The sequence below is a fragment of the Malaclemys terrapin genome, chromosome 7, assembly GCF_027887155.1.
Source record: "Malaclemys terrapin pileata isolate rMalTer1 chromosome 7, rMalTer1.hap1, whole genome shotgun sequence".
In the NCBI taxonomy this organism is placed as follows: domain Eukaryota; kingdom Metazoa; phylum Chordata; order Testudines; family Emydidae; genus Malaclemys; species Malaclemys terrapin.
Genome location: NC_071511.1, coordinates 8,365,295 through 8,392,484, shown reverse-complemented (window position 1 = coordinate 8,392,484; position 27,190 = coordinate 8,365,295). Strand labels below are relative to the sequence as shown.

The window sequence follows — 27,190 nt, the reverse complement described above, 5'->3', positions numbered from 1 at the left end:
TCCTTTTCCCGCGGGCTTCAAAAGAAGAACAAAAAATGAAGCCCATCTCCATGAATCATTTTTTTCCTTCTCTTTCTAATATTACATTTTTATCTTATCCCTTACATCTACAAAGATAAGCAACACTATGTAGGCCACGTTTAGCCAGTTTAATTGTACTCTACTTTTTCAGAGCCTTGACAAATTTGAAAGAATGTGTCACAGAATGATAGAAACGTAGGACTGCAAGGGACAATGTTAGATCATCTAGTCCAGTCATGTCATCTACCATTTCTACTGTTACTCCCATATGCAGACTATCCTTTCTCCTTTGAGCATAATCCTTCTCTATGTACGGTTGCCTTACATCCCAACTAGTCTTCCCTCTTTTCAAGTCAGAAAGGACAATTTTATGCCCCTGCCCCTCCTTGAGTTTCCTGTGTCTGTTGTTCAGCCTAGCCTAGTAGATTGCTGTTCCATGTTAGACCAAACACTGAAAGCAAGTACGCCCTTATTATTTACTGTGAAACTCCTAGCGAGAACCTCTCTTAATATTTACTCTATTCTTATTGACACAAAGCAATTCTCTGATAATTATAATCATTCCTTATTTTAGCTCAGGATATTGCATAAGAGAGGCATTGCTTAACACATCCTGCTAAGCCAAGAAGTTATGGGTAAATATAATGCTAGACACATCACTCAGATATTGTACATGTAGGTCACTAAAGTTAGCATGACTAATTCATATAATTAAAAAGGCTAGATTTACCAACACCCAGTAGTACAATAAAAGCAGACAGAACAATCTCATGACCCCCTTTCTGCACATAAAGAAAACTGTGTCAAACCACCCCCACTTTTAGCCTCACGCATTGCCTTGTCAACAGAGCCAGGAAATGCTATCCTGGCTCTTTCACTCCATCTATGATCCAACGACACTCCTGATGTGCCTGATGATGCATTTGCTCCATTGCCATCAGTTGCCAGACTGTGACATTTAAAAGATGAAATGCCTGAAAGCATAATGTCAGAGAACAACATTCTGGTAATTTTAGGGAGCTGTAATGATTACTTTCTAAAATGGTAATATGGCATTCACCAATGGTAGGTGCTGAACCTTGTAATAGCGGGTGTGGTATATTGCAACATGCCACTAACTTCCATTTGGTCCTTGCTAAAAAGCCAGCATTCACCATGCACAATGCCACACTGCTGTACTTGTGTTACCACAGTTTATTTCCTGGATTTGGAATAACATTCAGATTCTGTGGTGTGGAAATTAGTGGCCCTGTTGACTTTTACTGGTGGACAAAGTGTAATATTCATTTTCCATTCCTTTCAACCTGAGCTAGAACTATTCACAGCAAGCCGTTTATTTGTAATATTTTTCCTGCATGTAAGTTATCTGTTAAAAGACCAGGATATTTATGCATTTGATTGTTATTCCAGTTTATCTGATGACTGGTTTATACAAAACACTTCTCAGCCAATAGCCTCTTCTTGAGCTGCCGGGCATGACAACGGCTTTCAGTAATCACTACTGGTAAGTCATAATCTGTGCTGTGTGACTGATGACCTAAGTTGCATGTTGTTTCTGGTCCCTGATTAGATGACTCTTCCAACAACACCCCTGGATGAGTTGATTAAACTTGAGATCTGTGGATCCAAAATCATAAACCTCTACTGCTTGTGTAACATGTAGGTCATTGCTGAGGTAATATTGTAATAACAGCAACAGAGGGTCCTGTGGCACCTTTAAGACTAACAGAAGTATTGGGAGCATAAGCTTTCGTGGGCAAGAACCTCACTGTGCAGCTAATGTGATTGATGAAGGCTATTCCTGAAAGAATGTGCATCCCTTTTGCCTTATCACTTTGCGCAATTCTGGCATATATAACAACTTGCCACACTAATTTCTGTGCTTCTCAGCAATCTACTACCCAGTGACAAGTGACCTGGCTATGTGATCTTAACCTAGATACTATTTACATTCTGCACAAAAAAAGTTATCTAATAGCTTTGAGGAAAAACATCCCGATTTGAACTCCACATGTACGGTACATGTTTACACTCGGCACATGTATTCACCTGCCGAGCAGAGGTGAGTTGCTGCATATTGTGCATCTCAAATCTAGCTTAAAATATTTAAAATAAGAAAAGAAATGGATTGGGTACATCATATTTTTATGATCAGAAGTTTAAATTAAATGGAAACAACAGTTCATCAGACCATATTTTTGGAGGGATGCGTGCATTGCTATTAACCTTTGTACGAGGTGGCACAGCTGTGCATGGCACTGCACAGAGAAGTGAGAGACAGTCGCCAAGACTTTCAGAAGTGACTAGTCATTTGAGGTGCCACAATTTCTGGGTTCCACACTTGGGGCACTTTAAAGGGGCCCAATTTAACAGAGTGCTAAATAGCAGCCCTATGAAAATCAGGTCTTTTTAAAGCAGCTCAAGTTGGATGTAAAAAGCTGAAGCATCCAAAAATCGCCGGTTGCTTTTGAAAAATCATGGCCATGGTTTGCACCATGAGCAGTCTGATACAAACTCCATTGAAGTCAATGGGATATAACATGAAGTGATCACTGTCAAATAACATTAACTAAGGGTTCTGGGCGGGGGTTGCTTCAGTCACACAGTGCATGGGGTGTTAGTAACTTTTTTAAATTAAGTAATGACATTTTAACACGCTGCTACGAAGGTCACTTCTGCAGAGCTGGTGGAAAGAAATGGGCTCTGAGGAGGGATTTGAAGGAGGAGTGGGAGGATAGATAGCGTATAGGATTAAGGAGGCCGTTAAAGCCATAAAGACCATGAACAATTCTAATCTACTGCTGTCAATTCTAAATAAAAATTACACAGGGTCGCATAAGCGTGCAAAACCTGGGTGATCTGCTGTGGCTACACCCATTCTGCGGCAGCACCTCTGTTGCAAAAACTTGTCAGATTCTTATGTGAAGACACGGCACTGCTAAGGTTAATCTCTAATAATAGCTGAAGACTTTGGAAACTGATACAGAACAGTGAGAGGCTGCCAATTCTGATTGGAAGGCTACATACTTACAGCTACAATTTGGCTGACATTTTCAAAGCTGCCTAAGGGATACGGATGCCATTAATTTTAATAGAAATTAGGCCCCAACTCCTTTGGAGTCTTTGAATATTTCATCTCATTACAGTTGGTGACATAAAGCATGATCTCGCAAGGGGCTGTCTACCTGCAGGGGGCGCTGAGCTCACTTAGCTCCCCTTTTGACGTAAAAATTGAATATGCACCGTGAGTACAGTTATACTTACCACAAATACATAAGGAGTTTTAAAATGAAAGTGTATCATAGGGAAAGGATCTGATCCAATGATCGTTACAAATGAATGCTCCTTATTTCAAAAATATACAGGTTTAATATAGACAACAGGCATTTTGATCAAAAAAGCTTTAAATAATGGTCACTACGTTCATGGATTATGTAAGCCATCGGGTTTCTTAGCTCTTTCCTTTTACCAAGAAATTTCAGCTGCCTTCAAAATGTGCACACTGTAAAGAAACATTAGACTGTCTTAGATCAAGTTTGGGAGATGGGAGATAAGAGATTGCTTTTGAATTGTACAGATTAGAAAACCTGACCCCAATGTACTTATGTATCAATTATTAAATATCAATTTTATTCACAAGTCATAATGATGCACAACAAAATGTGTGGAAACAAGGAACTAGTAATATCTCTAAAACTTCAATGAATGAATTTATAAGGGCCTTATCCAGAGCCCACTGAAGTCAATGGGAAATTTTCCATTGACTTCAGTCCGTTTTGGGTAAAGCTCTAGAATTCATATATTGTACACTAACAATAGTATGTTGCTACTGCATCAAATATTTTATCCTTTTCCTTTCTGCGTTTTGGGCAAATTAATATTTAATGGTTTTAGAATGGTGTGTTTTGTTACAGAGTTAATTCATATGGAAAAATGTTTCCTTTAATGCTATAGTCCCAGTGGTTCTCAACCTTTCCAGACAACTGTACCCCTTTCAGGAGTCTGATTTGACTTGCATATCCCAAAGTTTCACCTCACTTAAAAACGACTTGCTTACAATATCAGACATAAACATATAAAAGTGTCACAGCACACTGTTACTGACAAATTGTTTACTTTCTCATTTTTACCACCTAATTATAAAATAAACCAATTGGAATATATTTCAATGTATAGTATAGAGAGCAGTATAAACAAGTCATTGTCTGTATGAAATTTTAGTTCATACTGACTTCGCTCATGCTTTTTCCGTAGCCTGTTGTAAAACTAGGCAGATATCTAGATGAGTTGATGTACCCCTGGAAAACTTCTGCATACCCCAGTTGAGAACCACTGCTATAGTCTATAACAGTGGTACTAAACTGATCCTTTGAACTTAATGTTGTATTGAAGATGCTTCATTTTAAATGGACTACTTATGACAACAATTCTGATTGAAAGGAATATAAGGGTACTGAACTGATTTCAAGTGTCAAATAGTCCTTTAGATATACATAGTGTACAACCTACACTCAGTAAAGGCAGCAAAGCTAAACGTTGGACAAATGAAATTCTCCACAATGCTTGCCAGCAGATCATATGGAAAAGACCTGAATTTGCCTTCTGCATTTGGAAATGCATGTGGGCATATTGATGACCTTTCTATGTATCCATGGCAAATCTGCACAAATATACAAGTTTATCTGTTTGAGAAAATACTAGAATGGGTAGAAAAAAATGGCAGTTCCTTTTCATGGGAAATTAAAAAAAAAAAATCACAAATTTCTCAGACACATTTTTCAGTTTCCAATTAAAAACTAAAACTGAAAGCCAAAACGTTTTCAAACACTATTTTCAATGAAATGTCCTGTTTGTGGCAAAACATTTCAGCTTAAGAAAACAAAGTTTTGCCACAAAATGTTCATGTTTGTTGAAAATCCATTTTATATCCCCAAAAAGAAAAAATTGCAACCATCCCTAGAAAATACCATGATTATGTTAGTGCTATTTTAAATACGGATTTCTCTCCATGTTATGTTTATGGACCTACAGTGTTTACGTGCCTGGGGAAGTGGGTCATTGGATCATGCCCTATTAAATTATTATATATGCTAAGTGAATTACACATCCACATGTTGATTAACTGCATTTATCTTGGTTTACAGGTCAACAAGTGAAATGAAAAGCACAACCGCCATAATGAGGCAAGATCTTTGCTACTGTATTGCATTACAAAAGCTATCAAAAACATAGGTTTTCTTCTCTGCTGCTCACTCATCTGCAAAAGACTTCAGTTATATTTGGTTCAAAGCAACATTCACCTTCTCTTTCCTCATTCAGCTTAGAATAAACAGGGGAGTGAGTGTATTTATCTCAGTAATGTCAGACAATTGTTCATTAAATTAGAGGCAGCATTTTTTAACTCAAAAGGGAAAATAAAAGCTAGGTTTCTTTAGATGTTCTTGGGCTATAAAATTTTCAAGAGGAGCAGAGAGAAAAATGAATTCATTTTGGAGCTGCTTAATACATATTACATAAATACACATTTCTGCCGGTATCCCGAAGAAGAGGTGTGGTATAGAGATAAGAGAAAGGATGTGGTATGAAAATACATAGGGACAGATTCTGCTCCCTTGGAAATCAGTGGGAGTTTTGCCACTGACTTTAATGAGCCTATGATGATCTATTTCATTCTCTTTTCAATTCCATTGTTAAATGATGACCAAACCACTTGTGCGGATGCTTTACCTTGCTATTTATGAGATCTGTGTGTGTTTGTATTCCTAAGTTATGGAAATAAAAAATTGCCTTTGTACAGACCTCATGCGTGTATTTTTAAAATTCTACTGTACGCTTGCTCTCTATAAACTGTAATTTTAAGGAAAAGACTAAACAAGATCACATATTAAAAACATTCTAGCTCTCTATAGAAATAGCCTTTATTTACAGATGATGCAGGTGAGAATATTAAAATATACCATATTTCTTCTTCCCACTGCCTCTGTTCATGTTACATTACAGCTATGAATATAGTATATGAATTTTGCCACACCACATCAAGATTTGTGCTTGTTTAACCTAGAGCAGTTACTGCAAAGAACTGAAGGGTCCGTGGAAACACCTCACTCCCTAAGGGAATAACACTTTTTCCTGAGACTGGACTAGTAAACTGCTTTTTGACATTTAAAAAAATAATATATGTATCAAGACTTATTTTAAAATCTGCAGGGTACATGCTGTAGATTTCCACTACATTAGATAGATGGCTTAAAATATATCCCCTGAGTGGTAGTACATCTATTTGATTCCCAAATGTAAAGGAACACTGCAATGGTAATGCATGCTAATTATCTAGACCAGGTGATGAATCTTGCATAGCTTTGGGTCTTCTGGCTACTCCTATATTTTCTAAAGAAGACAATTAAATGCATAGTATGATTGTTTTTAGGTGTAATCAATTCTCTGAAATCAATTAAAATCTTGTTTACCTGTTCTCCTCTAGTTTGCAGTTGTCAGATTAATTTGGGTAGTTCAGCACAACAGACAGCCCCTGTGTTAAATTAGTAAATCTCATTTTATTCCATCCTATCAATAGAGAAATATTACAAGGTATGTGCTTCTCAGAAGATTCGATAAGGACTCCTTAAACTTTAGTGCTTAATAATATCAGGTTCCTGTCTCTTAAATTGCAGAAAGTGCACTGTCTACTTTCTTAAATTTCTACATAGGCATTCATTTCTGTAGCTTTCAAATCATAATCCAAAACCTCATTTAAACATCTTGGGCCAGATCATCACATATGGACAAAATGCACAGAGGGCAAGTCCAGGAGTAGGGTGAAAGGCTGGCTTTTAAAGCTCTCCTTTGCACTTCTCTGTATCTTGGATTCTCTATGCAGTATTCTTGCCAGCAAGTTAAAGAAGTATGGATTGGATGAATGGACTATAAGGTGAATAGAAAGCTGGTAGATAGTTGGGCTCTTAGATCACGATAGTTAGATCTAAGAGCCCAACTAGTTAGATCACGGGTAGTGATCAATGGCTCGATGTCTAGCTGGCAGCTGGTATCAAGCGGAGTGCCCCAGGGGTCGGTCCTGGGGCCAGTTTTGTGCATCATCTTTATTAATGAGCTGGATGATGGGATTAATTGCACTCTCAGCAAGTTCGCAGATGACAGTAAGCTGGGGAGAGAGGTAGATACGCTGGAGGGTAGGGAGAGGGTCCAGAGTGACTTAGACAAAATGGAGGATTGGTCCAAAAGAAATCTGATGAAGTTCAACAAGGACAAGTGCAGAGTCCTGCACTTAGGAAGGAAGGATGCCATGCACTGCTACTGGCTGGGGACCAACTGGCTAAGCAGCAGTTCTGCAGAAAAGGACCTAGGGGTTACAGTGGATGAGAAGCTGGATATGAGTCAACAGTGTGTCCTTGTTGCCAAGAAGGCCAACGGCATATTGGGCTGCATTAGTAGGAGCACTGCCAGCCGATCGAGGGAAGTGATTATTCCCCTCTATTCGGCACTGGTGAGGCCACACCTGAAGTATTGCATCCAGTTTTGGTACCCCCTCTACAAAAGAAATGTGGACAAATTGGAGAGAGTCCAGCAGAGGGCAACGAAAATGATTAGGGGGCTGGGGTACATGACTCAAGAGGCAATACTGGGGTTATTTAGTCTGCAGAATTGAAGAATGAGGGAGGATTTGATAGCAGCCTTCAACTACCTGAAGGGGGGTTCCAAAGAGAATGGAGCTCGGCTGTTCTCAGTGGTGGCAGATGACAGAACAATAAGCAATGGTCTCAAGTTGCAGTGGGGGAGGTCTAGGTTGGATATTAGGAAACACTATTTCACTAGGAGGGTTGTGAAGCACTGGAATGGGTTACCTAGGGAGGTGGTGGAATCTCCATCCTTAGAGGTTTTTAAGGCCCGGCTTGACAAAGCCATGGCTGAGATGATTTAGTTGGGGTTGGTCCTGTTTTGAGCAGGGGATTGGACTAGATGACCTCCTGAGGTCTCTTCCAACCCTAATATTCTATACTATGTTAAACCTGTCCATAAGCTGTTCTAATGCATGCTGGCCTTTAATGGTCACAGGGCACTGAAAATGTAGCAGCGGGTGGCAGGATGAGCCCCCATGTATACAGAATACAACTGACCAGAAAAAAAGACTTGCATTTTGTGAACATTTTTGAGGTTTCAGGATTTGTTTTCATTCTCCATGGGGGAAAAAAAAAAACTCTTTTGAAAGTTTCTGCGAAACAAACAAAGCAAACAACTGCCCCACCTCCCCACACAGAGAAACTGCCGAATAACCCAGTGGAGGAGAGAGAGCGCCAAATTCCAGTCCCTGTTCTGTCTGATTTGGAACAGAGACTTATATCTGGGTTTCCCACATCCCAGGTGAGTGCCATGACCACTAAGCTGTTGGCTATTGTAGCGTTTTTCTTCTCCCTCTCCCTTCCACACTCCCCAAAATTCCATCTTCCCTGAGTTGGGTAAGATGGATTCACACTAGGGATGTGGTCAGTAGTGTAGTTAAGGGTAAATGTGGGTAAACAGAGTTTACTCATTACACGTGGGGAATATGGCATTTACCCACTTCTCATTTGAGGACTAAAGAGTTTACTCACTCCTGTTCTGCTGTGATAAGCAAATCCTGGCTGCACGACCACCACAACTGCCCCGAGCGTTATCTACAGGCTGGTTAGACTCGGCAACAGACTGGTCACAGCGGAGACTCCCATTGACTTCAGTGGGCTTTGGGTGAGGCCCTTAAGAATTCATTGAAGTTTAAGGGGCAGGTCTACACTTAAAATGCTGCATTGGTGCTCCTGTACCAATGCAACTGCATCGCTGTAGCACTTAAGTGAAGATGCTCCTATGCCGACGGGAGAGCTTCTCTCATTTGCATGGTTAATCCACCTCTGAGAGGCGGTAGCTATGTTGATGGGAGAAGCTCTGCATTCGACATAGTGCTGTCTACATGGAGGGTACGTCGCTCACACCCCTGAGCAACGTCGTTATACCAGTATAGGTCTGTGTAGCCTGGCTCTGGTTTAGAAATATTACTGGTCACTCCTATTGAATAGATTTACTGACCATTAAACGAAACTTTTTTGGGGGTACAATTTTACATCATTTACTTTTATTTTGTAGAAAATGAAGGGTCAGCTATCAAACAGCCTTTTCGTTTTGGGGATGATACAAAATGTTTCCTCGGCAAGTTGGAGTTTGGTTTCTGAAACCGAACAGTCCCCCTACACGCTGCTGCTTGTCTTCTTATATTAATTATTATACTTACAAGTTAACGGTTCTTTTACTGATCCTGCACATCCTTAGTGAGTGCCAAGCTACTGCCCGGCCTAGAACACTAAAAACGTTAGTTTAGCCACCATTTTTTTTAACCCCCACAACACTGGATGGGGGCGCAAAGGGGACACATCTGAAAATCTGGTCTAGATTCTTCTCCAGGCTATACTTGCTAATTAGAAGTGTGCTGCTTTGAACACCATTCTCTTTACTCTCAACAGACGTGAAATTCTGGGGAGAGGGATTAATGGTAAATCCCAATTCTGCTCATGTTCCCAAGCTCAGTGAGCCGCATCCTCAACTGGAGTAAATTAGCATTCTTCCATCACTTCAAGGGAGCCACGCCAATGTACACCCGTTGACGATCTAACCCGTTGTGTCAAATCATTTCCCTGACTAATCTGCAATATTTTACTTTCAGCTGAGATCAGATGACCTGCATTTCATCTAGCGCGATTTAAATAAACTCAGCGTTTGTTTAATGGCCTGGTGTAAAGGTCTATAACTTTTACAACTAAGCCATCACACACCCTCTATCAGCTGGAGAGAGTCTTCATGGGTTTATGAAATGGAGGCTCAATTATGGCAGTAGTACTCTTCTCACTGGCTTTCTTGCTGTTGCCATTCACTCTCTCCCCGGGTGGCTACAGGCTAGACTTTTTATACGGACTAAATTCACTCATCTCGTTACACTCATACTGCAGTTGCTACGCTGGATGCTAATACATCAACGTTCTGGCACCCAAATCCCTCATAGGCTACACTATCCTCTGATCTACGTACGTGTCAGGCTTTTAGCTCTGAGCTTCAGTTCCTAAGACCAGTCTTTTGCTCTCCACTTGGCTGAAGTTTTTCCTGTCATGCGCCCGTCATTTGGAAATCTCTCCATTGGCATCTCACTACAGCTGACCAGGAGCCTCACTAAGCATCACTGAAAAGATACATCCTCCCGCTTCTGTACAACCGCACAGGGACGTGTTGCTGGAGGGCACTGGCCAGCTTTGTGCTGACTGAGGGCCAAATTGTGGCTGGCCGTGCACGAGGGAGGGGAAAGAGAGAATGCAAAGGAAACTTCCTGTTGGTAGGCTCTGTGTTCCCTATGCTCACAGCACGCAGGAATGCAAAGCTACTGTCTGTGCCACACATCCCAGAGAGGGAAGGCGGGATGGGCTAGGATAGAGTAATGGCTCTGTGGTACCTAACGCACCAGCTTACTGATCTGAGACAGCACCGAGGAGTGTGTATTCTTAAAGTGTTTCCACTCCAGTGTCCACTCTCCAGTAATTCTGGCTGACTCAGCCAGAATGCTTCAGGGGACCCCCAGCTGTTGGATGGATGCTGTTCACACCCTTTGGGACTACGATTCAAGTCCCAGTGGCGCCCTTAGTACTTAAGGGGGTGATTCAAGCCTCACTCCCTTGCTTTATTGTGCACTTTGCCTGGCCACTGCAAGCGAACAGGATCCAATTGATATTTTCTGTTCTCCCACGTTTCGCTCCTTTTTCTTTGTGGAGGTTGGCACAGTGGCCCGCTGGGAGGTCCTCAGACACTGTACAGACCTCACTGCATTATTCATTACATGACTCTTTCAAGGTGTGACTAAGACCAATGCTGCCCATATTGGCAGCAAACTCCTACAGATTTCCAGATTTGCTTGTGACTAGTCGTTTACAGGAAGCTTATTCTCTGATGGACGGTGGTGAAGCAACCATACGTTCTCATGTATTTTCATACTGGTTTATGGCCATGCGGTTCTTTAATTTTGCCACAATGTTTCTATCTGTGTTTCCGGTGTAGGTATACTCGCGGGTTCTTCCCCTCCCAAGGCCTGTACTGAAGTGTGCGCAGAAATGATCTCCTCATCACTCAGATGGAAAGAGTGCCATCACTTCCATTACTTCTCAAAGGACAGCTATGCTCTTCCTCCAGAAAAACCTCATTGGAATTCATGTGAGCCCACTGCACTTTATCAGGGATGGATTAGTCAGCTATTCTATACTCCTGGATATTAAAAGGGGTGGTTATTGTGCTACCCAGGAAACTGCAATGTCAATTGGTAAAGAAAGAAATATACGACATGGCTAGGGAGACAAATTATAGATTTAGTCGCATAAAATTGCAGTCTGATGATCTCATTAGCAGCAAGAAGAAGAACAGGAGTACTTGTGGCACCTTAGAGACTAACAAATTTATTAGATTAAATAACAAATTATTTGTTAGTCTCTAAGGTGCCACAAGTACTCCTGTTCTTCTTTTTGCGGATACAGACTAACACGGCTGTTACTCTGAAACTTGTCATTAGCAGCAGTATCTCCACACCAAGAACAGAGGATCTACTCCACTCCAAGATGTACCTTAGATTTTGTATGAAGTGGGAAACTAGCCTGATTCCCCACTGAAGCCAATAGGGGTCTTTCCATTGACTTCAGTGGGCTTTGGATCAACCCTATAGTGACAAATTTTGCCTTCAGATTCCAATGATTTCTACTGAAATCAATGGAAACCCTGCGCGTGCACACACACACACATACACACACACACACACACAGAGTTTGGCTGATATGGATGTTGCAAAATGGGATTTTTTTTCTTTGAATCCTGTGCAAGACTCTGTAGCTAGGTTATAATACCGACACTCATCAGTCTAGCGATCAGAGCACTGGACTGATGCTCAGGAGACCTCAGTTCTACACCTGGCTTTGTCACTGGCCTGCTGGATGACCTTGGGCATGTCACTTCACCCCCCAGTGACTCAGTTTCCCCATCTGTAAAATGGCAATAAAGATATGAGCTCCTTTGTAAAGTGCACTGAGATTTACTGATGAAGAGCAGTATATAAGAGATGGGTATTATTATAGCTGATGAGATTTAGCAACAGAGGGAAAGTGGGAAACAGAGAATGAGGCAGAAGGAATATACACAGGACATCATTAAAGCCTGGAAATTAATCATAGAATCATAGAACATCAGGGTTGGAAGAGACCTCAAGAGGTCATCTAGTCCAACCCCCTGCTCAAAGCAGGACCAATTCCCAACTAAATCATCCCAGCCAGGGCTTTGTCAAGCCGGGCCTTAAAAACCTCCAAGGAAGGAGACTCCACCACCTCCCTAGGTAACGCATTCCAGTGCTTCACCACCCTCCTAGTGAAATAGTGTTTCCTAATATCCAACCTGGACGCACACCACACCACAGTTAAAGTACTGTAATATTTGCAACATTTTCTATCCTAACTATAAGGAATACTGCAGTGATGATGAATCCTGAGGCAGATGTTCAGACTGCAATGGTGCATGCTGTCATTGTATGTGACTGTAGAGGGTATGCAGTCTACACCCATCAAGAAAGCAGCTTGGAAAATGAGGGCTTGAAGGATTTTGCAGGTGTCGTGTAAAGGGGCTTGGGTGTGTGAAGTTGCTGGAGAGTGCAGCGGCTGTCTGTGTGAATGCAGAGTTATCTGTTTCCGATTCTGTCTCTCTCTGGCCTGGTCTGGCCAGAGTTACTGGTGGATGGAGAATTTATTCTTTATTTCTACTGTTTTCTTTACCACTGTTGTCAGGGTAGGTGCTGTAACTGAGCAGAGGCTACTGAAGTCAAGTCACCTTTCTTCTTGGCACAGCATATTCCTTTTCTCTAAAACCTGCGTGCTGACTAAGTGTAAATAAACGCAGCTAGATAAACAGAGCCCTAAGGGCTTGATTGTTCTTACTAGCCAATGCAAAACTCCCATTAACTTCAGGGATGTAGAATAAGTCCTCAGTGACTAAGTTCAAGTGTCTTTGATACAGCCTGGTCACTCCTTCAGTTCTTCCAATTCAGGAGATGCTATCACAAGCATGTTATTGTAGCTCTTCCAACTAAAATTGCATCCGATGAAAGTGAGGCTGCGTGGAAAAGTGTGTGGCACACTGATAGAAACACAGCCAAAAAAAGAAGTGGCCATTTTGTGGTGGATGAGGTGATGGTAAGTCCTGAGGGCAGTGGCAAAAACAAACCTCATATCATGAGTTTTTTTTTTTTTTTTTTTAAAAGCTAAACAAACTATTAACCTGTGGAACTCACTGCTACAGGATATAATTGAGGTCAAGATCTTAGTAGGAGTTTAAAAAGTTGGAATGAAAGGACTCAAAAAATGGTTGCATGGCTAACAAGAACATCCAGAATTACATACGCAAGGATTACATGAATTAATTAAAAAAATCTGTGACTTTTAGAAGAGAAATAATCCTTCATGCTTCAGGACATACTCCAGTTTGTAATTAGTGTGCCCAGGAAGACACTCTCCCTGTCTGGAGACCTGCAGGGTTTCTTGTGTCTTCCACTAAAGCAATCAGTGCTGTCTGCAGTTGGGACAGGATACTCGACTGGATGAACAGCAGCTCGAATTGTACATACCAAGTCCTATGCTCTTTGGCTGAACCTTTTAAAGGAGCCTAACAGACTTGAGCACCCAAATCCCATGTAATGTCAGGTGCATACCTTGAATGGTCTATCAGCAGGCAAGGATTTGCACAGCAAACTGATTTTGAAAGCTACAGGGTCTTGGTAAGTAAATCAGTGACTCCACAACATCATTGCCAGTTAACAAGATCCCTCTGCTCCCACTGAAGGCAGTAGCACTCAAGATCAGGCCACATGAAAGCAATTTCAGGGGAGCATAGCACAGCTGTAAGGACATTTCAAGACACATTTTTTCTGGATAAATACAAAGCCCCGGAACATGCCTGCACACAGTTAAACTCCCCTCGCTTTTGAAGCATATATTGTGTACTATGCATTTTTTGGAGATTGCTAAATGGGACTCAGTGGGGAACAGTCTACTTCTCCCCCCCCCACCTTCTCATTACAAATGAAGTCATCTGAATTCACCAAATCGAAAAATACACATCTCCTGCTCAGTTTCCAGTGGTGGTGTAGAAGGATAGGGCTATAGATTTTCCCAGGAGTGTGAAATAATTCACCAAGCCTGCTCGTTATTCATACAGACAGCGCATTAATAATATGGGACCCTGAGATCTCTTCTTATCTAGGCCGGAGCACAGCTAGAGGGATGAGAAGCTGACTCCTTGGATTTAAAATAACATTTTTTTCCCTTTTCTTGAAGAAATAAGAATTGATTGGAAGTACTTTTATAGAGGGGGGGGGGGGAAAAAAAGAACCATCCTTTTGATGCCACCTAAAATACACATTAGATAAATAGAAAACGATTGGCTTTGTGACTGTGAACCATTTTCACTTGATATAAGTGGTGATAGATAGAGGATTATATGTAACAAAGTATTTCCTAAGAACTTGATCCAAAGCCTATTGAAGTCCACAGGCATCTTTCCATTGACTTAAATGGGCTTTGGATCAGGCCCTAACTGCACAAATTTTCTGTATGACCACTTGGGCCTGGTCTACACTGGGGGGAATCAATCTAAGATATGCAACTTCAGCTACGAGAATAGCGTAGCTGAAGCCGACGTATCTTAGATTGACTTAGATTGACTTACTTCGCGTCCTCATGCTGCGGGATTGACGGCCGCCACTCCCCCGTCGACTCCGCTTCCACCTCTCGCCCTGGTGGAGTTCCGGAGTCGACGGGGAGCGTGTTCGGGGATCAATTTATCGCGCCTAGACGAGACGCGATACATCGATCCCCGATAGATCGATCACTACCCGCCGATCCGGCAGGTAGTGTAGACGTACCCCGAGGTTCTAAACTTCTTCTGGCCAGACTCTCAGCCTGTGTAAACTGGTGCAGCTCCACTCATTCCAGGAGGTTTATTCTGATTTACAGCAGTTCAGGATCTGGCCCAATACCCTATGCTGCTAGATATCATGATGCCCTTTAAAACAGAGCCCATTTTAATTATGAATGCTTGCTCTAGAGTAGGCGTCTTATCTATAATTAAAAACTAAAAGTAAATTAGCTCCTGTTAACAGCATGGTTGTACCACATCTTACTGTCTGTATGCCACTCCCTTGAGATAGCACAGCGTTCTGATCTGCATTGTCCTAAGAAAGAAAAGGGAGCCAAGTTACTGGAAGGGCACAGCTGTTTTGTTCTGGCCCCACAATAGGATGTGGGAGATTAAGGATGGATGGAATCAACATCCTCGCTCCAGGACCACTGTTCCAGAAGACCGGTAGATTGACTTGGGACTTGTAAATCAGTGCAGGACTAAGTAGCCCTGAAAAATCCCAGTGCTCCAAGACACCACTGAGTTGCTTGTGACCAAGGATGGCATAGTTCATAGGGTGATACTTGACAAAAATCTCATTAGAGGCGTATGCACATTTGCACCAAACTATATTTAACATATAAATACACAGGGCCATGTGCTGGCTAGCGATGGGTGAACCCCAAATGATCCAGACCTTAGGCTCAGAAAAAGCATCCATACATTTTGATAACTCTGAAGCTCATGAGTATGGGGTCCTGCTTATGTGATTTTTTTTGATACACAACTTCCGACCCAAATAGAAGCACAGGGTAAGAATAAGCATTTTGTTGGTACTTCAGTATTTCCAGTATATACACTTCCCTGCACCCCACCCCGAGTATTTCAGGACCTTTAGAATGGTTTGATGCTTGATATGATCCAATGCTGGGGAGGTAAAAGGGGAGAGACTGAATTTTATTTTTCTCTCCGTGATTTTCCCATCCCTTGCGCCACTGTTTTGCCCATCCCTTGATCCACTGTAGAGCTCCACTGGGTGTAATGTTACCATAAACTCTGCTTTTTTAACCACCAAATATTACAAAAGAAATTACAAAAGAAATAGAGAATGCCTTTGAAAGAGATGAACAATGCTAAAGTCAGAAGAAGATTGAAGAGAGGAGGCCCATAAATCCAAGTATTACAGAGATGCATATGTGAAAGCATTATTAGCTATAACAGAGCAAACTTCTGTATCGATGAACACATTAGATATTGTTCAAACCCTTGAAAAAGACACAGACATAACCAGTTATTGACTTTACATAACAGTTTGATTTCTTTGTAAATGATACGGTGCCATGTATATTTACTATCCAAAAATTACAGAATTAAATTGTAAACACATTTTATTCCCATTTGGTTTTTATAGCCCCCATACAAACCATTAGAGCCGAGAGAATAGTTCAAGGACCTGCTAACATTCACTCAAAAAAATCCCCATGGATTCACTCAGGCTCTATTCACACATCTTTTGTGTTTTCTTTCACTGAATAATCCAGCTAATCAATCTACTGCCAGAAATGTTTGCAGAAGCATCAAATTGGACTGTATTTCCAGAAACAGAACAGAAGCAAACTCATGTGATATACCTGACCAATCAAAACTAACCAACATATTTAATATTAAAAATTTGAGCTATTTAAATGAACTGCTTGCAAACAATGTAAGGATAAAGAATTTTCCACACAAAGTATTCAGCAAAATATTCTGTAGAATGATTCAAGGAAGTCATAATCCACTTGCGGATAGTTCAGAAAGTAGTAAAGAGGCAAGTATCAGGAGGTAGCCGTGTTAGTCTGTCTCTACAAAAACAACAAGGAGTCTGGTGGCACCTTAAAGACTAACAGATTTATTTGGGCATATTTTTGCATAGCTATGCATCCGAAGAAGTGAGGTTTTTACTCACGAAAGCTTATGCCCAAATAAATCTGTTAGTCTTTAAGGTGCCACCAGACTCCTCGTAAAGAGGCAAAAGTTTATGAATATATTATTTACTACCAATTATTAACAATCCTAAAAATAAAAGAGGGGTTAACTAAGTGATTTTGCAGGGCTGAGCACAGATATTATAACTTCTTCCTCTAAAGACTGTGCAATTCATACACTTTAGCACCTCGTTAATAAATATACATATTAAGATATAAACGAGAAATTGTATATTTCCAGATATTTAGATACCTGTTGTGAAATATCTACTCTAATACATATGCATACAAATATTAAGAACAGTGTTACAAATATATAAATGTAGCCCAAGGTGCAAGGTGCTTCAGCAGCAGCAAAAACTGCAAGTTGTGGACTACAAACTGTGGCATGTTGGGTGTTTTTCCTGGTTCCTGCTAGGAAGTCCCCTCTGCCCATCCCAGCAGGAAGTTTCAGCACTGACGGAAGCTGGGAGCATGAGGCAGGCCAGCAGAGAGGAGGCTGCTGGACTGTCATCATGTTCTATGTTTCGTTACAGAATAAAACCTTGTTCCTGGTGGTTTGTCTGAGTGCATGTGGTCTGAGGTGAATACACACAGACACACAAAGCAGAGCACACAGAAGAGCCTCAGACCCAGTTTCCCCACAGTTGTGTAGAAAGTCACAAGGCAGACTTCACTGTCTTGAACAGGAAGAGGGGCTACATAAAGATAGTGCTATTTTGGAAAAAGAATGTGACTTTGGAGAAATCTTTCTATCTATATATCTACCTGTTTTAGAATTTACTGAAACACTCCTCATCTTAGCATCTAAACTCACAATGCTACTTACACAGGTATTTAACTGTTTATGTGTTTTGAGTAGTCCTTCAGCATACATTTTTACTGCAAACACCCTCCCCCTCCCGCCCCGCAAAAAAACCCCAAAACCCTGTAGCAGTGAGTCTCAGAGCCCAGATCAACTGACTTGGACTCATGGGGTTCACACTATGGTGCTAAAATTAGCAGTATAGACATTCCCACTTGGGCTCAGAGAAAGCAGGAATGTCTACATTGCTCTCAGTGCAAACCTGAGTAGGTTTACCCAGGCTCTGAGACTCATTGTTGTGGGTCTTTTTTGGTAGGGTAGACATTGATTTCATTGAGTCTATGGGTTTACTCATAGGGTGAAATCCGGACTTCACTGAAGTCAGTGGGGAGTTTTGCAATTGATTTCAATGGGGTTCATTAAAAAAAAAAAATCAAACTAGTGATCAAAATGTTCATTTTCTTTGGCGGATACAGTTAGCTTTAACACAGGGATTTAATATTTGATTAAAACAAATACAGAAATAGCTTAAGTATGAGTGACCCCAAATATTTTGGACCAAATCCTGCAGCTGCATCATGAATGGAACTCGCATTTACGTTCCCATGAGAGGGCCAAAGGTGGAGTGGCTAAATCATCAGATTTGGTAGCTGTTTTCCTTCTCTACCCTGCAAGACAGAAAATACTCTTCCCTTAAAAGGAGACAGACACAGTAAATGAGCCACAGATTTGATGCACAATCCAATACTGAAAATCTTGAATAATTAACCCATCCTACCACTAAGGGCCTAATTCTGCAACCCATGTTGACTAGTGTGCTAAAAAGGGCTTAGATTAAAGTTTTGAGTTGCCATGCGTTCTGCACAGGGCTGGCTCCAGCTTTTCTGCCACCCCAAGTGGGGGGAAAAAAAAAAAAAAAGACTAGCGGCGGCAATTTGGCGGCAGCTTAAAGAGGAAGAGAGCGAATGAGGGACCCACCGCCGAATTCCCACCGAAGACCCGGACGTGCCGCCCCAATACCGGATGGAGTGCCACCCCTTTGGATTGGCTGGTGCCTGGAGCCGGCCCTGGTTCTGCAGGTCACTATGCAGTGCCACACTTCCTGCTGATTCTCACTCATGCAGGAATCAGTTGCTCAGATAGCAAGTGTGGACCCAGTTCTCCAGTGCTCTGCATCTTGCATATTTGTTCACACCAGGGCAAAGCGAGTGCAAATTCTACCGAGTCAGAATGGTAGCAACTTACTCCTCCCACTTTGCACTGACATAAGTGACTGCACAAGAAGAAGGACAGTGGACAATCAGAGGCAAATAATACAAGCGTGCTTAATTACAGCAGCAGTACTGAATTTACTTGATATGTTATTTCTTGTTGATAGTTGAATAATTAGGTTATCCTAAAGCTCGCCTCAGAAGTCACTGAAATACCACATGGTATTGTGCATAGGAGGTACAGAGATCCGGCAGATCCAGGAGAAAAGCACGCAGGTAAGCGATCAAAAATCTGGCAAAAGCGACATTGATTATAACCAGGAGAATGGTAAAAAAAAGGCTGTCATGGAGCTTGACTGTGAAACCCCCACCAACCATTACAAATTAAGAGAACATGCAGAGCAGACCTGGAAAGAGTATTCCAACAGAAATGTGAACTGCCGACAAAAACCAGAGAGGCTGGTAAAATGGAGGATGAATAAAAAATACATTGTTTCTGTCAAGGGTTGGATATATACGCTGATTTCCACAGTGAGAATGATGGGGTGGGGGAGAAAGGGGAAGAAAGCTTTGAAGAAGTAATGAAAAAGTTTAAGAATCGCTGTATCCCTCCCTTAAATATTCCCTGTGAATGATGGGCGGAAATCCATGTCCCTGTCAAGTCAATGGGAGTTGTGTCAATGGGGTCAGGATTTCACCCTATATACTTATTTGTAACATGTAGTGTGATGGGGTGGCCACCCCACACACAAGGCCTAAAGGGATAAATTAGGCCAATTAACCTTAGGCTGCACCAGGCTGGAGGAAACCAAGGAAATGCTAGGGCCTCCTTGCAGATGGAGACCAGCTGTGCGGGAGGAGCTGGGTAGGATCTACAAAGAAAGGAGGTTGTCAGGCTGGGGGAGGAAACCTGCAGTTGAACACCCTGATTCAAGGGGGGAAAGGCAGGAGACACCAAAGACAGGAAGCAGTCCAGGGAAGGTGCAATATGGGCTTTTACTCTCCCAGCCCTGAGTTGAGGGTCCCTGAACTGGAAGCTGGTGTAGAGGGTGAGCCTACCAGCCACTGTGGGAGTGGCACAGACCAGGCAGCGGGGAGCAGACCAGCTGGGACAGTTTGCCTCAAATGACCTCCGATACCCTGGAAGGGCGGGTGGGGGAGGGAGAATTTTAATGTGACTTAGCCGGAGGGCTAAGCTATGAAGAGGACAGCGCTGCAGGTCCAGGAGCATGAGTGGAGTGAGTGAGTGAGTGGAATGATCATCTGAGTAACCACAGGAAAGAGCATCACCAGGTGGCAGAGCCAATTCCCCAGGGAGCCACAAAGAGGCACCACTGAGCAGTTAGTAGAGCCATCCCCATAACCAGGTAGAAAGACGAATAAAAAAAAGGAGAAATAATAGCAGAGTATGTCTCAAACTGAAAATTTAAAAGGCAGTCTGTGAATCTGGCATACTAAAAAGACTCCCTCATTACAGAACAAATAGTTTTTTGGGTACAACAATAAGAAAGTACATAGAAATCTACTCAGGGATATGGACTGGATACCTGAAAAGGCAATTTCCTTATGCCAACACACACACACACACACACACACACACACACGCCCTAGAAAGAGGCAAAGCACAGGACTGTAAACACCACAGTTACACAAGTAAGATTGAATTTTTCTGTTAATAAAGAGACAGGAATGACACCCCATGCCTAAGAATGAATATCAGCCACATGGCAGCTAGCAAGATAAAGAATGCTCAGAATTTGAACCACCATGTAGATACCTTCGTAAGCCGCAGAATCATTTTGCAAAAATATGCTGATGAAAGAGGAAAATGCATGAGATGCACAATCCTCACATTATAGTGAAGTGAAGAGGACAAGCTGTTGATAAACACAATGAAGAGCGAAGGTGTAAACCTAATACAAACACGCAGACATAGCCTGCGCATGATACACGAGAGCACCAGTGAATGTAATAACAGAAAACAGAAATAGTTAAAAGAAAGTGTAAAGTTAGAAAAGTCAAACCCTTAAAACAAGAGGCAAAAGCAAGTCTTAGGCAAGTGTGAACAGTTACTGAGGTACAAGGGCAGGGCAGTAAAGCAAAAGTTTTTGTTAGTATATCGGGGAAAACAACAAGTGGCCATGGGCCTAAACATGAGGTGCTTGGGCTATTTGAGATGGCATGTAAAGAGTAGGAATAAGAAGTCTAGTCACAAACTTGAACAGACTAATTCCCAGCACAATAGGAGTCTCTTGGTAACACAAGTTATGTTTAGAGAGGCTGCAGAACCAAATCAACTGTTCTTTCAAATAGAGACTTGGAGTAGAGTAGCAAATAATTTATGCAATAGATGAGGCACGCCTTCATGAATAGACTCGCATTTGAATGGTCTCCACTCCAGGTATTTTAGAATTCCCACCTGACTGAAGCAGGCTTTAGGATAACAATTTATTTAACTAACAACAAGGAATAACGTTTGAAGTAAGCACAACCCTGATGCTGATATAATCTAGCCTGGATGTGTTCTCTGTGTAAGTCTCTGCAACGGGTTCCTTTCTCCGAGTAGGAGAGAATCCGTCAGCGTCAACACTGAGTGAGGCTGTGCATAAAGTCCTGCAAGATGTGTGGCAACGTCCCATCTTCTATAGCACAGGCAGAATCGATTTAATTTCAAACACTAGCCAGGGGGATTGCTTGTGTAAAGGCTAGTTAACATGGGCAAGGGTTGCAGAACGTGGAAGTAGGAGACGGCTTATCAATACCAAGGAGAACCACAGACCATTCCTCCTGCTGAGAAACAGCATGGACAACAGCATTGCAAACTCCCCCATGCTGTCCCCTAACATACTTAATCATTGACCTGAGGGGGACCACTATCAGGGGTAAAGGGAAAGCTCAGTCTCATGTCCATTACATTCCTGGTATCAGCTGAGACAGTCAAGTGCATCGGTTCTGAGGAGGAGTTTTCTGATGCAACTGAAATGGACTGAGAACCACCAAAGGCTTGATCCTGTTAAGTTGATGGGAGTTTGGCCATTGACTTTAATGAGAACAGGATCAGTGTCCCAATTCATTTCATGTAGGCAACTAAAAGCTCAGTGGTTTGAGCATTGGCCTGCTAAACCCAGGGTTGTGAGTTCAATCCTTGAGGGGGCCAGTTAGGGATCTGGGGCAAAAATCTGTCCGGGATTGGTCCTGCTTTGAGCAGGGGGTTGGACTAGATGACCTCCTGAGGTCCCTTCCAACCCTGGTATTCTGTGATTCTAAAGAGCCAGCATGTAACAATGTCTCATGATAATGATCAACCTGAGCTGGAATGCAACTAGCAACAGGGTGTCAACCCGCTGTTACCAATTCAAGAAGTCATCCAGTCCCATTCCAGAGCAATTTGGTTCTGTTTGGATGTACACGTATTGGCAAGTTCACTTTGGAAGGAAAAACCATATGCACAACTACAAAATGGGGAAATAACTGCCTAGGTGGCAGTACTGCCAAAAAGGATCTGGGATTATAGTGGACCACAAACGGAATGAGTCAACGATGTGATGCAGCTGCAAAAAAGTGAACATGATTGTGGGGTGTATGAATGGGAGTGTTGTATGCAAGACCCAGGAGGTAATTGTCCCCTTCTACTTGGCACTAATTAGGCCACATCTGGGCACCACAATTTAGGAAAGATGTGGACAAATTGGAGAGAGTCCAGAGGAGAGCAACAAAAACGATCAAAGGTTTAGAAGACCCAACCGCTGAGCAAAGTTTAAAAAACTGGGCATGTTAAGTCTTGAGAAAAAGAAGATCAAGGGGGTGGTGCTGATAACAGCCTTCCAATATGTTAAGGGCTGCTACAAAGAGGACGGAGATCAATTGTTCTCCTGGTCCACTGAAGGTAGGACAAGAAGTCATGGGCTTAATCTGCAGTCAGGGCGATTTAGGTTAGATATTAGGAAAAACTTTCAAACTATAAGGATAGTAAAGCTCTGGAATAGGTTTCCAAGGGTGATTGTGGCATCCCCATTATTGGAAGCATTTAAAAATGAGTTGGACAAACACCTATCAGGGATGGTCCAGGTTCAGTTTGTTATTTATGCTATTTATGCAAGGGCATACATAATACATTTTAAAGTAACGGATCAATGAAAAGATTTTTTTTTTCCAGTGGCACATCATAGCTTTAAATGGTACAAAGTATAAGACTGTGACTCACAACATTTAATAATCTTAATATAGTAGATAAAGGAGGCAACAAATTTTAGCTTATCCTTTGTAATGTACTAATTAAAACCTCCCAGAAAATAGGCAAAATACCAAATCCTTACTTAGGAAAATTTCCTACTGAAGTTAATGGAACTTCCCACAGAAGAAAATGGGAATTTTGCCTTAGTAAGGACTGAAAAACTACAAAATGACTTCAGGGTTTTTACCCAAGACAGTCATTGTGTCAAGAATCTAAAACAAAGCGTGAAGATTAAACTAAGAATGCCCCTTAATTCTTGTGAACAGGGTCTTGGCTTTCTAACCAATCACCAACCATTGACAAAAGCACCCATGTTTTGATTACAACAATTAAACTGAAAAGGGCAAGAAGTTCCTTTGAAGTCAATGAGAGTCTTGCCCCTGACTTCAATGAGTGTGGGATCACATGCCTTTCTGATAGTAGCCTTTGTTTAATCTTTTCCCCTTTCAAAATGCCAATTGATAACGTTTGTTTTCATTGTAATCCAGAGACAGCTATTAAGCAGAGATACTCCAGTCCATACCTGCACTGATTTATTTATTTTTTTTAAACCTAATTCCCCTTGGAGCTACTGTTCTCAGAATAGAGTTACCAGGTCTGAATTAACACTGCCACTCTGCTGTATCTATTGGCTCTAGATTTTCAGGACCCGACCTAATGAAGAAAATGTGACTCTCCAAAGCTTACCCAGTTTGTTTTTAGTTAGGCCCAACAAAACATATCACCTACAGATTCATGACTGTTTTTTGTTTAATAAAATTCTTTGTATCAGAATAATTAAGCAATAAAATGTGTCAGCTTGTGAACTAAAGTGTATTAATTCACAGCTACTGGAGTGCATTCGGAGGCAGGATTCCAGGGACTGAATGGCATTTCCAGTTGTAACAAGCTGTGAATTATTGCCCCATAATTTAACACCTAAACTGTCTTTTTGCAATTATAAGATGTTTTTCTTTATATTTCAACATACAAACTAGATAGATCCACACCCATGCACGCCATCGAGCAGCAGTTGAGAACATTGTAAGATTCCATCCCCCTGACATGCACCATATTTTTCTATCTACTTACTATGAACTGACGCCAGCACAGGCTTCTGGCTGCAATGCGTTTGCAGCCCATAAAGCCAACAGGAACTTTCATCTAACCTCCAATGAAAATTGGCACAGCTGTTGCTCTGTTGGCAGTGCCTTTGAAAATGTTGCTGCACGTGACTGAGGGAAGCGGGTTTTCAAACGTCCATGTGCGCGTATCTTTCTGATGGAAGGCTGCATCTTTAAGTGCGACTCCGAATAGGAAACAAAAGATGCTTTGACAAATCGGCTGTGCAGCAACGCTGCTGGGTCTTGCTGGAAGCTGAGGAAGAGGGATGTTCAATCCCATTCAAACAGAAAAGGCAAATTTGAGCTCTTAATGACTTTTGGCACCCCAGGGGTTTACGGTCAATGGTGCTACCAGATCATTTCCACAAAACAGAGATGAGAAAAGGAACATTTAAAAGCCAAGCCCATTTAATAGGGCTGCTACACAAGGATGCTACTGATCAGACATCAATTATCAGTGTGTGGGGGAAATAAAACCAAAGATTAGTCCCACTAAAGTCAATAGCTTCTTAAAGCCATAATATGAAGACATTTAATTTGGATCACCATTTCCAAACAGCAGGGTATATTCTCTACTTGGTGCACATTTGTACACCTCACTAATGTTCAATTAGGATTACGTGAACCATAAAGAGAAGTCTCCAATGAACATGTGTATATTTATTTCACCATTGAAATAATAAAGATGGCCACAGAATCAGAACCCCAGAGTACTGACATTCAGATAAAAATGGGACACAGATATGACTCACCCCACGTTTTATTTTTGTCTTGCACAGAAAACCATGCGCAACAAGATTCTGCCCTGAAGCTTTCAGAAGAGTGGGGCCAATGTCAGATCTATTCAGAAATGTCATTTTTTTTCCAGAACCAAAAATCAGCTTTGCAGTTTTTGTTCATCTTTACACAATGCTTATTACAAAAATCAGATCACTGGATTTTTTGGGCTGACTTTTTAAAACCGGAAATTGAATCAGAACAACTTATTGTTATCACCTGAAATATTTCTGAATCACAGCCATTGAGACATGAGAGGGCCCAATAGAGAGACACAAAGGAGAGTTTTTGCCCATTGTTTGCTAAGGGCTCGCTCTTGTCACCAGGTTTGCTGTATTTATGTGAGTAGCCCCACAGACTGTAATGTGACTAGTAGTGAAAGTAAATCCTTTTCAAACTGGGTAAGGATTGCAGAATCAGGCTCTAAGGTGGAAGACAAGGTATACTGGTAATGTAAAAGGCCATCTCCTCGGTCAACCATTTATGCTTATAGTTTATCTTTTCCTAAAAAGCTAAATCAGAGAATACAAGTATGCTTGCTACATAACATATATAGTGTCAGGTATATACTGGATGTTACATATTCAGTTCACACATATACGGGATGAGCTACTTGCCGTCGACACAGGAAGGTCTGTTTCGTGTTGTCCCGGCCACTTTCCCAGGGAGGCAGGAGCATTTTACTGTTTGTGATCTTTCCTCAATTCGATTCTTATTACAGCATCTGTGTGCTGCTATAACTTCACACGTTCCTCCTTCTGGCAACAAAGAGAGAATATTGACACGCTGATTAGGAAGAACTGCAATGGCTAGTCTAAGCAACCAAGCATGCTACTCTCACCCTTTGTGAAGAAAGGTTCTGTATAAGAAGGATTAAGAAAGTGTTGTCTCCCATTACGGGCAATTTTGTCTAAGGTAGGTATTAGTATACTTCAGAGGCAATAGGAAATGCAAAATAAATGCTCAAGAGTAGATACCGCACCAAAGCCTGCTTCTCTGCATTGTGAGTAGCTCTACTGACATGAATAGAACTTTTTGGTGTGAATTCATAGAATTATAGAATATCAGGGTTGGAAGGGGCCTCAGGAGGTCATCTAGTCCAACCCCCCTAGGGAATATATCACAACATGGACCTGAAGGCGTTCATGCAGAATGAAAATGTCTGCCTGTTTTACATGTGTTCTATTTCATCTCTCTCCTCCCATACTACTAGGTTACACTCTGACACAATCCCAGTATCTCAGAGAATCCACCTGGAAATGAACCCACTTCCAAATCCTCAGATTCGCCTCTAACCGGGTACCCGTATTCTGCAGGGAGAGAATCAGTTCCCTAGGACTCACGGCATGGTCCAATTTTGCTTTCCTTCGCACCTAAAACAATGGCCTGATCTGGCAGTTCCAATACAGGGAAAATTCCCATGGAGTCTAATGCCATGAGGCCCAAAATTTTCCTTTCCTTCATTTTGTGTTTTACTCAGAGCATTTCCAAAAGATGGATTATACTGACAGATAAATGGAGAAGGAGTCTACACTTGGGGCTAGAGGTGAGATTCCCACCTCACACAGACATACTTGGGCTAGCTCTCGTCAAGCTACCGTGCTAAAGGTAGGAGCGTAGCTGCTGTATTGTGGGCAGTGGGGAGTGACAGCATGGCTCGCAAGTACAAGCCCTCTTGGACCCTGGGAGATGTATTCACGGTGGCTAGCCCATGCCCTTGTTCACAGCCTGTGCTATGCTACTATTTTTAGCCTGCTAACTTGATAAGAGCCAGTGCCAGTAAAGCTACGTGAGCCAGGAGCCACCTTCCTAGTGCCAGCTGCAGACATAGCCAGAGATAGACAGTGTAGGGCTTCTGACAACACATTGCTTGTGGCATATGCTATGTACGTAAATGACACGACCGGAGCATAGGCCCCTTCACTTGAGCAATATAGTACAGGAAGATCAGGCAGCGCATTGGGTTTCTGTGCTGCTCATTAATCTCTCCAGACCTGAGTTCCAATTGCATTTCACTCATCATTATTAAGTGTTTATAGTGCCAGTCTGTTCTTTAGCAGATATTTATCCACATCATGAACTTGCTGCATAAATTTGGCAGCATCAGTGTAATCTCAATACAA

At 41.8% G+C, this 27,190-nt stretch overlaps 1 protein-coding gene across 2 annotated transcripts in view; it reads right to left on the bottom strand.

Annotated features, from left to right (window-relative positions):
* The window catches only part of TAFA1 (TAFA chemokine like family member 1), a 348,159-nt gene that overhangs the window by 43,883 nt on the left and 277,086 nt on the right, over positions 1–27,190 (bottom strand). The window contains exon 3 of one of the 2 annotated variants that reach the window (XM_054033318.1): positions 25,685–25,825. In XM_054033318.1, coding sequence (XP_053889293.1) covers positions 25,685–25,825 — 141 coding nt within the window. The remainder of the gene's footprint in view (positions 1–25,684; positions 25,826–27,190) is intronic. The other variant, XM_054033319.1, reaches the window with a different exon arrangement.